The 14,618-nt window shown below is 40.5% G+C and overlaps 2 protein-coding genes across 5 annotated transcripts in view; both read right to left on the bottom strand.

Annotated features, from left to right (window-relative positions):
• LOC137604225 (protein FAM13A-like) overlaps window positions 1–7,619 on the bottom strand; it is an 18,569-nt gene extending 10,950 nt beyond the window's left edge. For 2 of the 4 annotated variants that reach the window (XM_068328228.1, XM_068328230.1), the window contains exons 1-6: window positions 7,438–7,619; window positions 6,677–6,875; window positions 6,347–6,553; window positions 2,793–2,973; window positions 1,081–1,285; window positions 431–552 (exon numbers count right to left, since the gene is read on the bottom strand). In XM_068328228.1, coding sequence (XP_068184329.1) covers window positions 431–552; window positions 1,081–1,285; window positions 2,793–2,973; window positions 6,347–6,553; window positions 6,677–6,875; window positions 7,438–7,467 — 944 coding nt within the window. In that variant the 5' untranslated portion in view covers window positions 7,468–7,619. Of the gene's footprint in view, window positions 1–430; window positions 553–1,080; window positions 1,286–2,076; window positions 2,639–2,792; window positions 2,974–6,346; window positions 6,554–6,676; window positions 6,876–7,437 lie in introns of those variants that run through there. The other 2 variants (XM_068328229.1, XM_068328231.1) reach the window with 2 other exon arrangements.
• A 292-nt stretch (window positions 7,620–7,911) lies between these two features.
• LOC137604227 (monocarboxylate transporter 9-like) lies at window positions 7,912–14,194 on the bottom strand. Its single transcript, XM_068328234.1, has 5 exons — window positions 13,945–14,194; window positions 12,701–12,844; window positions 11,136–11,231; window positions 9,628–10,509; window positions 7,912–9,539 (listed from the first exon to the last, which is right to left on the bottom strand). The coding sequence occupies exons 1-5, from the start codon at window positions 14,141–14,143 to the stop codon at window positions 9,358–9,360; spliced, it is 1,503 nt and encodes a 500-aa protein (XP_068184335.1). The 5' UTR covers window positions 14,144–14,194; the 3' UTR covers window positions 7,912–9,357.
• Between the last annotated feature and the right edge of the window lie 424 nt (window positions 14,195–14,618).

Genomic DNA, 14,618 nt, shown 5'->3' on the forward strand with positions numbered 1-14,618 from the left:
CAAGTGGTAATTATCAAGCGTATATAAAAATCACTTCACATGGTGACTAGGGACAGAGAAACACAGGAAATATTTAAATTTAATTAAGTTTCTTGCAACATCCCAGCAAGCAGCGCTCGCTATTTAAAAATAGAAAATATCACAGCAGCCTCCAAGCTGTGAGTGGGAAAAGTTCCCCACAAGCAGATGGCCTTCAATATGTAGATTCGGAGTGAAGGACTAATTTGACATTATTCCATTTCTCAGCTCTTTCCAGAAGCAGAACTGTGATACTATTTTTATTACCTTATGAATGAAAGGTCAGTCACCTTTATAAATAAAAGCATTTTTCCTGTTGACGACTGTTACTGGGCATAAGAGATTCTGCTGACGACTCATTTTTACAACTTCTATAAACGGGGTGCAAAAGATAACCAGATTATGAGCTTACCTGTTGACTTGAGAATGCATCCATGTTGTTTCGTGAAGATCGCCAGGCCCAAAGGTGGAGTTAGAATCTCCTTCCAGTCTCTCCACATTACTCTGCACTGAGTTGCAGTGGCCGGGTCGAACCTGCAATAATGATGAGTTTGAATGACAAAACGTCTGGATTTACCATAATAAAATTAAGTACCATATCTAAAAATGCAGAATATGATTCATAGCTCTCTTCATGAGACCATAGAAAACTGCTAGAAACCCAACAAGGAAAACAAATCCTGTAATTATTTATATTTATTTATTTATACTTATCACTTGTATATATTTATATTTACTAAAGCTTCAGTTAGAACTTTACCGGTGTAACAATCACTCCTTAGAATATAAACATCACCTAAGAATATTAAACAACATCACCTGGAAGCAGATAAGTGTAAAGCTGACTGATGATTCATGTAATTTCAAAACAACTCATTTAAGCCGTGCTTAAACTACACTTACACTCATTGTGCATTTCCTGAGAGTTCCTGAACTACTCCGGCCAGCATTTACAGCACTACTTGCTACAGGTGAATAGACATTTCAAGTTTACAGGTGTATAATTTTACCTGCAGTCTACAACCACACTGCCTTTGCTTGTGTTGTGATGGCATCACTTACTGTGATATTGTTGATGTAACAGCTTCTCACCTCAAAGCGAAAATTAGAAGAGAGAGTAGGAGGAGGAGGAGAGGAGGATTCGATTGAGGGGACCGCCATATCCCCGGGTGTCTTTATAAGGAGACTTTTCTGATGCCTGAGAAGATGCAGCAATAGGGCGTTACATACGTTCTGTTCTTCCAGCATCCTGGGTCCTGCTGGAACACTGCATAAAGAAGAAAGACAAGACAACAGCACCATGTCTGTGATACATATTTTGTATTGAAAAGGATTCTGTGCAAATCAAAAGAAATGAAAAAGAGCTCCATCTAGTGGAGTGGCATACAGAACCGGACTAAGATGAACAGTCTGGATTCTACTGACACACAATTCCTCGGTAAATAATAATGGCAAAATGATAATGATAAAACACTGAAAATAATAAACAGTTGGATAATGAAGGCTGGGAAACTTCTATTTTGTTGATTTGCTGATCCTAAATTTCAGACATGTGTCACCTCTGGTCACAATACTGACTCACACTCACTTGCTTATCTCTGTAAGCAGCACCAAAAATAGTCATTGCATGTTTATAGTTGAGCTCATATATTTGTGTTCAATGTGCCTCACCACTGACATCATCTGCTGTGTTGTTCAGATATTATCTGATGTATTTACGCCAGGAGAAGTCTAAAATGGCATACAACCAGGGAGGAGAATTTGAGCAGTAATAAATGTGGGTTTACATGGCAGGCAGGTCAATTGAAATGACAAGATGGGGCAGCCTGTCACATGGATTACATAATAGACACATGAGAAGGCAGCAGGCTGTTTAGAAATGGATTCAGATGACAAACATTCATAAGTTACGGGGGTAAGAAAAAGATACTGTCACATCACTCTAATTCATAGTGATATTACTAAAATCTTGACACACTTCAAAATTGCATTGAAATGTTTCTTACAAGTTGTTACTTTGGGATAGATGTGCATTTTGTTCCATTTGATGGTCTCTACCTCATTCATTCTTTCTCATTCAAACCATATGATCATTCCTTCCATTCTCTTCTGTTGAGCCTTTTCATAGGCTCCACGGCCCCTAACCAGCTCTTCTTCCCCTCGTTTTATGGCAGGACTTCCTCATCATTCTACTGAGATGTAGTTAAGCTTTAGAGAGAAAAGATTTGACAAACAGGTGACAGAAGAACAGAGGATGGGGCAACAGTTCAAAGGACATGAGCTTCCGGTGCAGCAGAAAATGAACACAAGGGTAATTTTACTTGTATCTCCTTCGAGATTTGTTTGTTTACAGTGATGGCTGAGCTCTATAAACAGGATCAGAGAAGCCACCGACAAAATGCTAACGACCTCAGTTGAATCTGCCTGCATTATCAGCTGCAATCCACACCCATTTCCTTGGTGAAAAGCCTGACTCCACCCCCAATTAGTTTTGCAGCTGCACTGAAATGAAAGTGACACAACCACTGATGAACTAGGTCAGGTCCTCCCGAGATCCTCTCATGACAATTTGATATTTTTTGAGAAATCATCCAAGCTATACTGTATCTCCCTTCTAGCATGTGTGAAAACATGCTAGAAGGGAGATACATGAAACTATTTGAATGGGGAAAAATACAAAACAGCAATCATTCACCAGCAGTCTGCTTCAAAAGAGCATCATGTACATGTGCAGGTCTGGTGAGGACTTAAAAATGACATTCACAGCAACTTACTGGAATATACAAGGCCCAAAGATAGTCGCAAGATTTTCCACAGGCATGTTATTTGATTGGCTGTGTTTGGCCACTTTGGACAGGAAGTGGATGAGATAAGACAATAAAAAGAAGTTGTCTTCAGGGAGGTGGCAAAGATTTTCTTTCAGAGACTGGTTGATTTCCGCTCTGTCTGTACAACCTGAAAACAAGCAAAATCATCAAAAGACTGTTTCAATGTATTTCAATCACTAATCATTATTTCTATTGATATACACAAGATGGCTAGACTGTGATAGGCCCTTGAGAACAAACGTTATTCACATCTCTCTGGTGATTTACCTGAAATTATTTTCCCTGGCTAAAGCAGCTCTGGCACACCAGAAATCAGAATTAGAATTTTGGCACCCTTATTTTGTAACCATATATTTCTGTATTCTGATTAACATTGATTTAAATTGTTATCGTTTAAAACAGAGAAAAAAAGTTTCACATTTCTATTTTGTTTTTTGTTTTGTTTTTTGTATTCCACATGATATTAACAAAAAATCAAATGACTTATTATTCATTTTTGGATATTTGTTTCTGAATCACCGTAATCTAACTTAAAACAATTCATTCATAATAATAATAATAATATGTAGCTGCAAGAGGACACAAGCCAGTGTCTTATTGTGCCGGTCCCAAGCCCGGATAAATACAGAGGGTTGCGTCAGGAATGGCATCCGGCATAAAACTTTTGCCAAATCAAACATGCGAATCAAACCTATGACTTCCATACCGGATCGGTCGAGGCCCTGGTTAACAACGACCACCATCGGCGCTGTTGACCTACAGGGCGCCGGTGGAAATTGGATTACTGTTTGAGAGGAGGAAAGTGTGCCCGTAAGAAGAGAGAGAAGAGGAACGCCAAGAGTATAGGACTGAGAGTAGGGACGTTGAATGTTGGAACCACAGGAAAAGGTAGAGAGTTGGTTGACATGATGCAGAGGAGGAAGATAGACATACTGTGTGTCCAGGAAACCAGGTGGAAAGGTAGCAAGGCTAGAAGTTTAGGAGCAGGGTTCAAGTTGTTCTATCATGGTGTAGACAGGAAGAGAAATGGAGTAGGAGTTATCTTGAAGGAGGAGTTTGTTAGGAATGTCCTGGAGGTAAAAAGAGTGTCAGATACAGTGATGAGTCTGAAGCGAGAAATCCAAGGTGTGATGTTCAATGTTGATAGTGGGTATGCTCCACAGGTAGGATGTGAGCTGGAAGAGAAGGAGAAATTCTGGGTGGACTGATGAAGTGATGCAGAGCATACCAAGAAGTGAGAGAGTTATCATTGGTGCAGACTTCAATGGATATTTTGGTGCAGGTAACAGAGGTGATGAGGAGGTGATGGGCAGGTTTGGTATCCAGGAGAGGAATGCAGAAGGACAGATGATAGTTGACTTTGCAAAAAGGATGGAAATGGCTGTAGTGAATACACTCTTCCAGAAGAGGCAGGAACATAGGGTGACCAATAAGAGTGGTGGTAGGAGCACACAGGTAGACTACATCTTATGTGGACGGTGTAATCTGAAGGAGATCAGTGACTGTAAAGTAGTGGTAGGCGATAGTGTAGCCAAACAGCATAGGATGGTGGTGTGCAGGATGACTCTGGTGGTGAGGACTTGAAGAGGACAAAGACAGAGCAGAGGACAAAATGGTGGAAGCTGAAAAGGGAAGAGTGTTGTATGACTTTTCGGAAGGAATGAAGACAGGCTCTGGGTGGTCAAAAGGTGCTGCCAGACGACTGGACAACTACAGCTAATGTGATCAGGGAGACAGGTAGGAGAGTACTTTGTGTGTCATCTGGAAGGAAAGTAGATAAGGAGACTTGGTGGTGGAATGAGGAGGTACAGGAGTGTATACATATGAAAAGAGAACTTTGAAGAGTTGAAGAACGTGGAAAATGAGAGAGAACAAAGACTAGAAGAGGTGACTGTTGTGGACCAGGATGTAGCAAATACTAGTCAGGATGAAGTGAGGAGGGCATTGAAGAGGATGAAGAGTGGAAAGGCAGTAGGTCCTGATGATATACCTGTAGGGGTATGGAAGTGTCTAGGAGAGGTGGCAGTAGAGTTTCTGACTGGGTTGTTCAACAGGATCTCAGATGGTGAGAAGATGCCTGAGGAATGGAGGAGAAGTGTGCTGGAGCCCATTTTTAAGAACAAGGGAGATGTGCAGAGTTGTGGCAACTACAGAGGAATAAAGCTGATGAGCCATACAATTAAGTTATGGGAGAGAGTAGTGGAAGCTAGACTAAGGGCAGAAGTGAACATTTGTGAGCAGCCGTATGGTTTCATGCCAAAAAAGAGTACTACAGATGCAGTATTTGCTTTGAGGATGTTGATAGAGAAGTACAGAGAAGGCCAAACAGAGCTGCATTGTGTTTTTGTAGATCTAGAGAAGCTTATGACAGGGTGCCCAGAGAGGAACTTTGGTATTGTATGAGGAAGTCTGGAGTGGCAGAGAACTATGTTAGAGCGGTGCAGGACATGTATGAGGACTGTAAGACAGTGGTGAGGTGTGCTGTAGGTGTGACAGAGGAGTTCAAGCCTGTCCATCGCTATGGTGATGGACAGGCTGACAGATGAGGTTAGACAGGAATCTCCATGGACTATGATGTTTGCAGATGACATTGTGATTTGCAGTGAGAGCAGGGAACAGGTGGAGTAGAAGCTAGAGAGGTGGAGGTTTGTCCTGGAAAGGAGAGGAATGAAGGTTAGCCGCAGTAAGACAGAGTACATGTGTGTGAATGACAAGGACCCAAGTGGAAGAGTGAGGTTACAGGGAGAAGAGATCAAGTAGGTGAAGGATTTTTAGTACTTAGGGTCAACAGTCCAGAACAATGGAGAGTGTGGAAAAGAGGTGAAGAAGTGTGTACAGGCAGGATGGTACGATAGGAAAAAAGTGTCAGGTGTGATGTGTGATAGAAGAGTTTCAGCTAAAATGAAAGGACAGGTGTACAAAACTGGTGAGACCAGAGATGTTGTTTGGTCTAGAGACAGTGTCACTGAGGAAAAGACAGGAGGAGACAGAGCTGCAGGTAGCAGATATGAAGATGCTGAGGTTCTCTCTGGGAGTGACCAGGAAGGATAGGATCAGGAATGAGTACATCAGAGGGACAGCACATGTTAGAGGTTTTGGAGATAAAGTCAGAGAGGACAGACTGAGATGGTTTGGACATGTCCAGAGGAGAGATAGTGAATATATTGGTAGAAGGATGATGAGTTTTGAACTGCCAGGCAGGAGGCCTAGAGGAAGACCAAAGAGGAGGTTTATGGATGTAGTGAAAGAGGACATGAAGGTAGTTGGTGCGAGAGAAGAGGATGCAGAAGACAGGGTTAGATAGAGGCAACTGATTCGCTGTGGCGACCCCTGAAGGGAAAAGCCGAAAGGAAAAGAAAAAGAAGAATAACAATAGTCGTAACAATAATAATGATTTTATTGTATTAAATTCATATTCACTTTATTATTTCTACTTTCTGAATACAAGTTAATACATGACTATAATTTAATCCTAGGAATGTGTGATAATTTCTTTATACCTGTAAGGCACTGAACCAGCTGTTTGCGGTGGGTTTCAGGTACAATGGGGGTGGGTAACTCCCGCAGGAAGAGTTTGAGGAGTGAAGCCACAGTGGGGACATCTTGCTCATCCAGATCCACTCTCTCTCCCCTGTCCCAGCGCTGCCTCAGTTGCCTGGTCTGCACCACAGACCCAGACAGACGGAACAGACCTCTATAGTGCAATCCTGTGACAAGGACAAAGCAGATTTGCTATACCCAAAGGCACATACATCATAGAAAGAGAGAGATCTATTAAATTGGACTTAATTAAATGGATCAGACAACAAGAGTACATGTGCCCAAATTACCCTTGTTATCCAGGAAATCCACCATATCTCTAAACACAAGAGGTATTCCACAGATCATCTGGCCATCTTCTCTCAGTGTTTCCAAGGCAACACCAAACACACACCTGGTGGTCAGTTCTGGCTGTGTCACCAGGGTGGAAGTAATGGGCTCAGGCTTTATCTTTGGTGGCCTCAGTATTCTCACTGAGGATGAATCGTTCTGCATGGAGAAAGGGGTAGTATAGCTGGTTCAATTTGCTCCATCGTAACATCCTTTCGACATATCCCTAAACGACCAAAGGCCACAAGCATAGTGATGATCATAAAACTCAAGGCGCTGAAGTTTTAAATGATCCACTCCATTGAACAATAACAATATAAATTCAATCAGCACACAATGAAAAAGTTCTATTAACTCAATGACTATTTCTACAATTAAAAAAAGATGTCTAAATTTATTGAATATACAGTATATGTGTGTGTGTGTGTGTTATATACTGTATACTGTATATATGTATATTATATATATACATATCTATACACACACATATACAGTATATATATTGCGTGTATATATATATATATATATATATATATATATATATATATATATATATATATATATATATATATATATATATATATATATATATGCATGCAACATAAATGTAACACATATAACAACAAAAATCCTTGTAAAATAAATAGGTTAAACACCCTGTCTTTATTTCCTACACCAGACAGGCCTTGGCGTGGAGCTAAGTGTTAACATCTTAACTTACACAGAGCGACAGCGACGCGCTGGCTCCCATTTTCAGCCCAGCGGACCGGGGCAGCTCTCCATTTTTCAGGTGCAGTCGTTGGACGTGTTTCCCCTTCTCGACATGATGCTCCACTGACTGTCCGAAACGGAAAGGGAAAGTTCGACGCGTGAGTATCTGAAAAACGATGCTGTTAAAATGGAGCAACTCTGTAGAAGTACAGTGTGTTTATGTTACTTGTCACGTGACACATGTAACCATAGTGACCGCTGCAGAAGTCGAAGGAGCAGGCTTGTTTGAGATGCTTAATTGTAGCTCCGGCCTATCACTGTCAAACAATGGCGCCACCTGCAGGTGGACAGGATAGTAATCAGTCAGAAAATTAATCAAAATTTTAATACCAATGTGACTTCACCATCCTGTAATAAGAAACTGTGAACTTCAGTATGTTATTCAGACTCTATAATAAATGAGTTACAACCTGTGAACTCAAAATCTTAATTCAAGTATGTTTTATTGGCACTTTTTTAAATAATGAAATAAAACTGAAATATTGACAAATAGCATAAAAAAGAACGACAACCAAACATAATGCCTCTTTTGATTCGGTACTAGGCCTACTGGTACCACAGCGGCACCTTGTAAATACCCTCTACCAGCACAAACAGCAAAACACATATCAGCAGCTATAGCCTATCTTAACATCTGAAACAGGACCTATCAAAAATACATTTGCGGTAGTATATTTAACAATGACAATGAGTGTAAATGCCTATTGCACTGCATTTAACGGTGGTCACATTTTTTTAACCTAAAAACATCATTTCAGCGCTACAGCTGGTTTTGTGCATATTAAAGTCACTAGCACATATGACCTTAAAAATGTATGTCAATACAAAAGTTTATCAAACAATGCACAGACATAAACCTGTGTCTGATGTTCCATTGCATGTGCAAACAAGTACACAGACACACAATCAACACACACACAAGTACTTTATACACACATGATAAAAAAGGGACCAGCCTGGTCACAAGGAACGTGAGCAGGAGTCATGACAAACATGCCACAAAGAGTAGAAACATGCTGCTGAGTTTGGACTAATATACATCAGGATCTCCTCTGTACTTTTAATCCAGAAGCAGGAGGTATATGAAAGTAAGACAGTTGGAAAATCAGCCTGTAAAGACATTGCAAAGAAGGAAAAAAAATAGTACAAATAAAATAAATGTAGACTGTTAAGTCATTTAAAACAGGCATTGTGTGTTTCGACAGGCATTGACTATTATTGATGCTTTGGTAAAATACATAGTGGTGTAATTAAGATAAACAAGGATCTTGCAAACAGAACATTATATTGTAAATATTGAAAATATATGTGTATATTGAATCAAAGACAAAGACTCCCTCCTTCATTCCAGTCCCTGTATTCTTTTTTTGGGAGATCTTTTATGTATTTGCAGAGTGGTTTTCAAACCTCAATTAACACAGTTATCATTTCACAATGCATTAATGTTATTCATAAACAGTACTGTGGTCTTTTTTAGAGTTACAGTGACGTGAAAGCTATTGTTCAAATACGAAACAAGACTCCGAGTCAGGAGGCTGAACAGCATTGTTCAGGTGACATTAAAAAATAAACCAACAATCCTACTAATAGAAAAAAAACAACAGCACTGGCATCGAACCATCAAAACATCTGCAGTATGTGGTTTGGACCTGAGAAATGCAGGGTAAGTACAGACTAAAGATCTGTATTCCCAAACCTCTGGCAAGTATTTGGGTACATTATAACCTGGCAGCAAAACTACGAGGTGAAGACCCCCGTACATCACAGAAAGTGAAGTCTTCCTAGCAGTGGTCCAGGTATGCAAATGCTTGTCAGCAAACATTTGCTGGGCAGTAGGGATTAGATTTGAATCTGTATGAAAGATTCGATCTCAGGCTACAGAGGCAACTTTGTCACAGCTGGTGGTGTAAAGGACGTCCCGTCTGTTGTTGTCGTCTTTCCTGTTCCAGCAGGGAAGGGTGAGTAGAAAGAAAATGAATGATCCCATGACAACGCAACCCCCACTGAAGTAGAACGCATAGTCATATGACTGAGTCCAGTCAAAGAACCAACCTGCATAGAGAGAAGGAGAACAATTAACGAGAATTCCCAGCAAGCTATCAACACATTTAAAAATGTAGGTAAAGACAAACCATCCTACCTACAACAGGGGGTCCAAGCATGATCCCAATGCCTCCAAAGAACATGAGGATACCATAGGCTTGTGACAGTCTTTCCAGTCCAACAATCTTTGTGGTGATGTAAGAGGTCAGAGACCAGTTTCCAGAGAAGAAACCCAATATGACAGACAGGATTTGCAGTCCAAAATAACTCTTAGTGATGGGAATGAGAAGCAATGACATGCCTCCTGCAAACATGGTGAAGGCGTACAGGTAGAGGCTGTTGATCCACCTGATGTCCACAAGGACACCCAGTACCAGTTTACCCACACAAGTGGCAATGGCTCCTATTGACACCAGAGGTATGAAACTAACTTCTTCAATAAGTCCCTGACTCTGTGCTACATCCTCTATAAAGAGCACTGGAGGGTATGCCCCCAGGCTAAAGAGGAAGACAGCAATACAGTATGCCACCATGGCTTGATCTTGCAAGATCTCGTACATAGACTGTATGTACTTTGAGTAGGACTGTTGCTTCTTCTGTATAACTTTCATGATGGCCAACCCAGACAGAAAGCTGCTTTTCTTCTTCTCTGTCTCAGTAGCCAAGTCACTGGCATCGATTGTGATGAGCAACTCCTTTACCATCAGAGTTTTCTCTGGACTGGCTGAGTTGGAACCTGTTTTGATCTTCAGGTCTTCCTGAAACGGAGGCTTCTCGAAAAGCTGCTCCTCTGTGCTCCGTTCCAGAGCGGCCTTCTGTTTGAGGTAGTATCTTGGCATGTTCAGGGGTCTCATGAAGCCGGCACAGGCCATGATGTTTAGTGCTACAGCTCCGATGATCAGTAGGCAGCCATCCAGGCCATACAAGACAATCAGCTCATTCTGAGCAGTGGCATAGATGAAGGTGCCAACACTTGTACCTGGGCGAGAAGAAGAACAGAGAAATTCAGTGATTGGGTAAGAAAATTACATATTAATAATCAATGCAAATGAAAGCCATTATGTGTGGAATAATACATGAGGATATTTTCAATCCTTATGAAAACCAGGACAGCCTTTTTAAAATAAAAATTTTACCACATGGGGGTGCCAAAGTCCGAAATGTGCTACACAACAGCATTAACATGGGGTGTACCTCAACAAATAATCATTTCATAACCACAGTATAAAATTGGATTTTTGTTCCAACTCTGACCACACCTTTGAGGTGGGATATGTTGCACCTGTAACCACATCCAACAGCAATGTCACAAAGTACCGATGCCCTCCACAGCAGAAAGGTAACCTCTGTGAGACCTTTGTGAGAAAGAGCTTAAAAATCCAAATAACTTTCCTCATCATGGGGAGTCCTGTCTGACATAATTTAAGTCTACCATCAACCTAACCAAAACATCATCATAATTTCTAATATTTCTGTGACTTCATATGTTCATCACCGGTCCAGTCTATGCTCCTCCCAAAGAGACCACACTGCCTTTGCTCAGCACCTCAGCATCCTGAGACACCAAGCAGCTCACACATGAAAGAAGAGGGTGAGCGGCGATACCTGTGGTGACGATGCCGAGGGCGAGGCCACGTCTCTTGTCAAAATATTGACAGGTGATTGTCAGTGTGGCTGCATAGACCAGACCACAACCCAAGCCTGTAGTAGGAGTGAGGACAAACAGAGACGAGGAAGATTTCTATTAGTCTAGGTAAATGAGGAAAAAGCTTTGTTTGTTGAAAATATTCAGGAATTGGAATTAACTTAGATAGTATGTATCAGAAAATGGGTTATGCACATAAGGGTACAGTATAGTATGTAATAGTATACTATATTGCAGTTTTTTTCTACTTCATGTAATGTTTCCTAGCTTTTGTTTGACTTAATTTTAGAGAGACAGAGTAGTTGAGTAGCTGAGAGATAAGTTTTTGTTTCTTGCTTTGAGGCACTAGTCACCTCAGAAGCAAAAATAAACTGCTTTGGTACTCTGAGATACTGTGTACTTGGATTTGAGTGTGGGAGAGTGGTAGCTCAACATGTGTTATGTCTAGGTTCCCCTAGCCTGGGAACATAATATATGTATTTTGCAACTTTGTGAATAATGCCTGGATCTGAATAACATTCAAAACTGAGCACACTGTGAACAAAATAGAAAAAGATCAACACAAAAAACCTTTGGTGGAAACAGTGTCAGTCATTATAATGCATATGACATTTATTTGCATAAGCTATTGAGCTAGTTTTTGATGGAAACTGCCATTAACATGTGTTTTCCTAAATAAATATAAAACTAACAATGAAGCAAACTATCATGGAATGACTTCTTTTAGGAGCAATGATATAATAGCAAAACTTTGCAGCAGTTGCATAGAGTCTGTAAACTTTGTGTTTCTGTACATTAGGAGATCATTAAAAACACTAATTTACAATGTCCTAATCTCTATGTTCAGAGGGAAGTGTGCATAGCTTTTTTTTTTTTAAACTGAACGCCCTTTAGCACAGGATCTACAGTAAACAAGCTGCACGTGTACATGCCACCACGGCCATCACCCAGACACACCTCTAAAAATATATATAACTGTCTTCAGAAATGTATAGCCGTTTTCAACTCATTGCTGACTGTGCGCATCAAATTTATGCATAGCTGGGCAGTAAATTAAATTGCAATAAAAGGTGGGGCTGGCAGAGCAGAGACACACTTGTGTGGATAAAGAGCCAATAAAAAATAATGGGTGGATCCAATTATGCCATGATATTATCTTTTTATCAACATCACTGACAAATTCACGCAGAAAATTTAAACAGTTGGTGTAAAGCTGAAATATCTCAGTCAACATAAAATAGCATGTTGCTGTTTCATTCCAAGAGGAGTGTTCTGGAGTAGTGGTATTTACTGTTAGGATCTAATCAGCCTCTGTCAGTACATAATAGTTTGAATAGACATTCGGGTTGTTTTAAATAAGTACAGAATGTGTTATGAAAATGTTTTGTGTTCAACAGATAAGAAGCAACATCAGACATTTCTTTAATTACAATTCTAAAAACCATGCCTCTACCTGACTGTTATTAGACAGTTAATGAACAAGGTCGAAGTACGATAGCCACCAAGAAAATAATTATTTTCTTACCGACCACAATCCCATAGGAGAAGATGAGGAACTGGACATTAGGAGCAAAGGCACTGAGCATCAGGCCACCTGCCACCATTACGCCACTGAAGATGGTCACGGGACGAGCCCCAAAGTTGTCTACGCAGATGCTGCAGACAGGACCTGTGGGAAAATAAACAGAAGGACAATAATAAAAAAGGGTAATGAAAAATACAAAAAGCAGTGGAAAGAGACAAAAAGAGGCAAAGAGTGTGACTACAAAACCAAAACATTTAGGGAATTGAAAGCAGTGTTGTGACACATGACGAGGACTTGGCTGAACCTGACACCAAATCTGGCCAGTCATTTTAGAAGCAGCCATTCGAGCCATGCATGAGGCCGGCACGTGAGCCCGGCCAGGACAGAAATGTCAACCTAGACGTCAATCTATCAGCAGTCCTGTTTGCTCAGCACTGTCATGATGTCAGGACACTTAGAGTCTGCAGATGGAAATGATAAACACTTAATTTTTATTCTGTCTCTTGAATATATAGTTATAGTAATAACTATAACTACATATATAACTACATATATAACTACATATATAACTACATATATATATATATATATATATATATATATATACAGTATATATAGATATAGCTATAGATAGATAGTTTGTGCCCCTATCTGTCCTCACTCTCTCTTTTCTCTGTAGCCACATACAGAATAATTGATCCTCTATCATTCATAACATTGCTGATTTCCACTTTCTTTACTCTCCTACAAAATCAATGCAAACAATTTTGCTGGGGGAGCCACAAAGTGCCCATCAATTGTTGGTTGTTCCCACTCTGTTGAAACATTACTATAAGCCACAACTTTCCACAACCTGTAACAATAGATAAACTTGTTGATGACGAATGGTTTGTATCACCCCTTTAAATAATCATTACCGGTCAGAGCACTTTTCCTTATTGTGTCTGTTGTGTAACGTGGTATAACAAATGATAAGGAATCGATTGTGAGGGAGAGTGTCTAATTCCCTTCTTTAAATACAACACACATATTTTATCAGTCCAAACCAACAATTTGATACTAACGTACACTTTTCAAATGCTAAAAACATAATCTGAAGGGAAAACTGCTGACAGAGGGCTTCTTCATTTGCTTCCATCTCTTTGTAACATCACAATGATATAACCGCTGACAAACTTTATATCCTTAATTTCAATGGGGAACCAGTTCAAGATTATTAATCTATCATATTGGGTTCTACTCACTCGCTACAAGTCCAACTCCAGCTACAATGGAGCCCACCCAGGCTGTCACACCCTTTCCCTCCTGGAAGGCATGTAACCACTCAGGGTACAGGACGCCCACCGACTGGGGCGATCCATACGCCAGGAGCTGAGCCATGAAGGAGGCTACAACAATCATCCATCCCCATCCTCCGTCCATGACTTCAGTAGACGCAGCCATAGCGCTGATGTTACTGCTGCCCTCTGGGTTCTGCTACAGCTTCGAAAGAGGATGGATTCCTGAGGAGGAAACACAAAGACAAACATTACAGTTTAGGAACACATCCCAGAAATGTTTCTAACTGAAGCACCAGAAGTTTGGAGAATTTACACTCACACAAAGCCTAGATGGAGAAAAAGGTTGCTGTTGCCATAGCAAACAGGCAAGTCACCTGAATGAGGTCTTAAAAACTCACTGAATGTGACATAAAAAGGACTCCTCCTTTTGTTACTGTCTGTATAACCACACCTCAGAAGAGGAGGTGAACCCTGGCCCCCACCCCAACCCCATCCCCTGGACCTTTCACCTGCCTCTTAAAAGATCCAGCTCTGTCCAAAAGGTAGTAGGTGACACCCTGTTGATATTTCAAACCTTTCTAAATCTATAAATCAATTCCAGAGTAACTTTATACTTTATCACTCTATCATTAAAGCAA

This window comes from Antennarius striatus, chromosome 11 (assembly GCF_040054535.1).
Source record: "Antennarius striatus isolate MH-2024 chromosome 11, ASM4005453v1, whole genome shotgun sequence".
NCBI classification, from domain to species: domain Eukaryota; kingdom Metazoa; phylum Chordata; class Actinopteri; order Lophiiformes; family Antennariidae; genus Antennarius; species Antennarius striatus.

Coding starts and splice junctions, on each gene's coding strand:
- LOC137604227 (XM_068328234.1), bottom strand. CDS start 14,143: ATGGCTGCGTCTACTGAAGTCATGGACGGAGGATGGGGATGGATGATT. Junction 10,510..11,135: donor CCTCGGCATCGTCACCACAG/GTATCGCCGCTC, acceptor CTTCTCGCCCAG/GTACAAGTGTTGGCACCTTC. Junction 9,540..9,627: donor GCTTGGACCCCCTGTTGTAG/GTAGGATGGTTT, acceptor CTCTCTATGCAG/GTTGGTTCTTTGACTGGACT.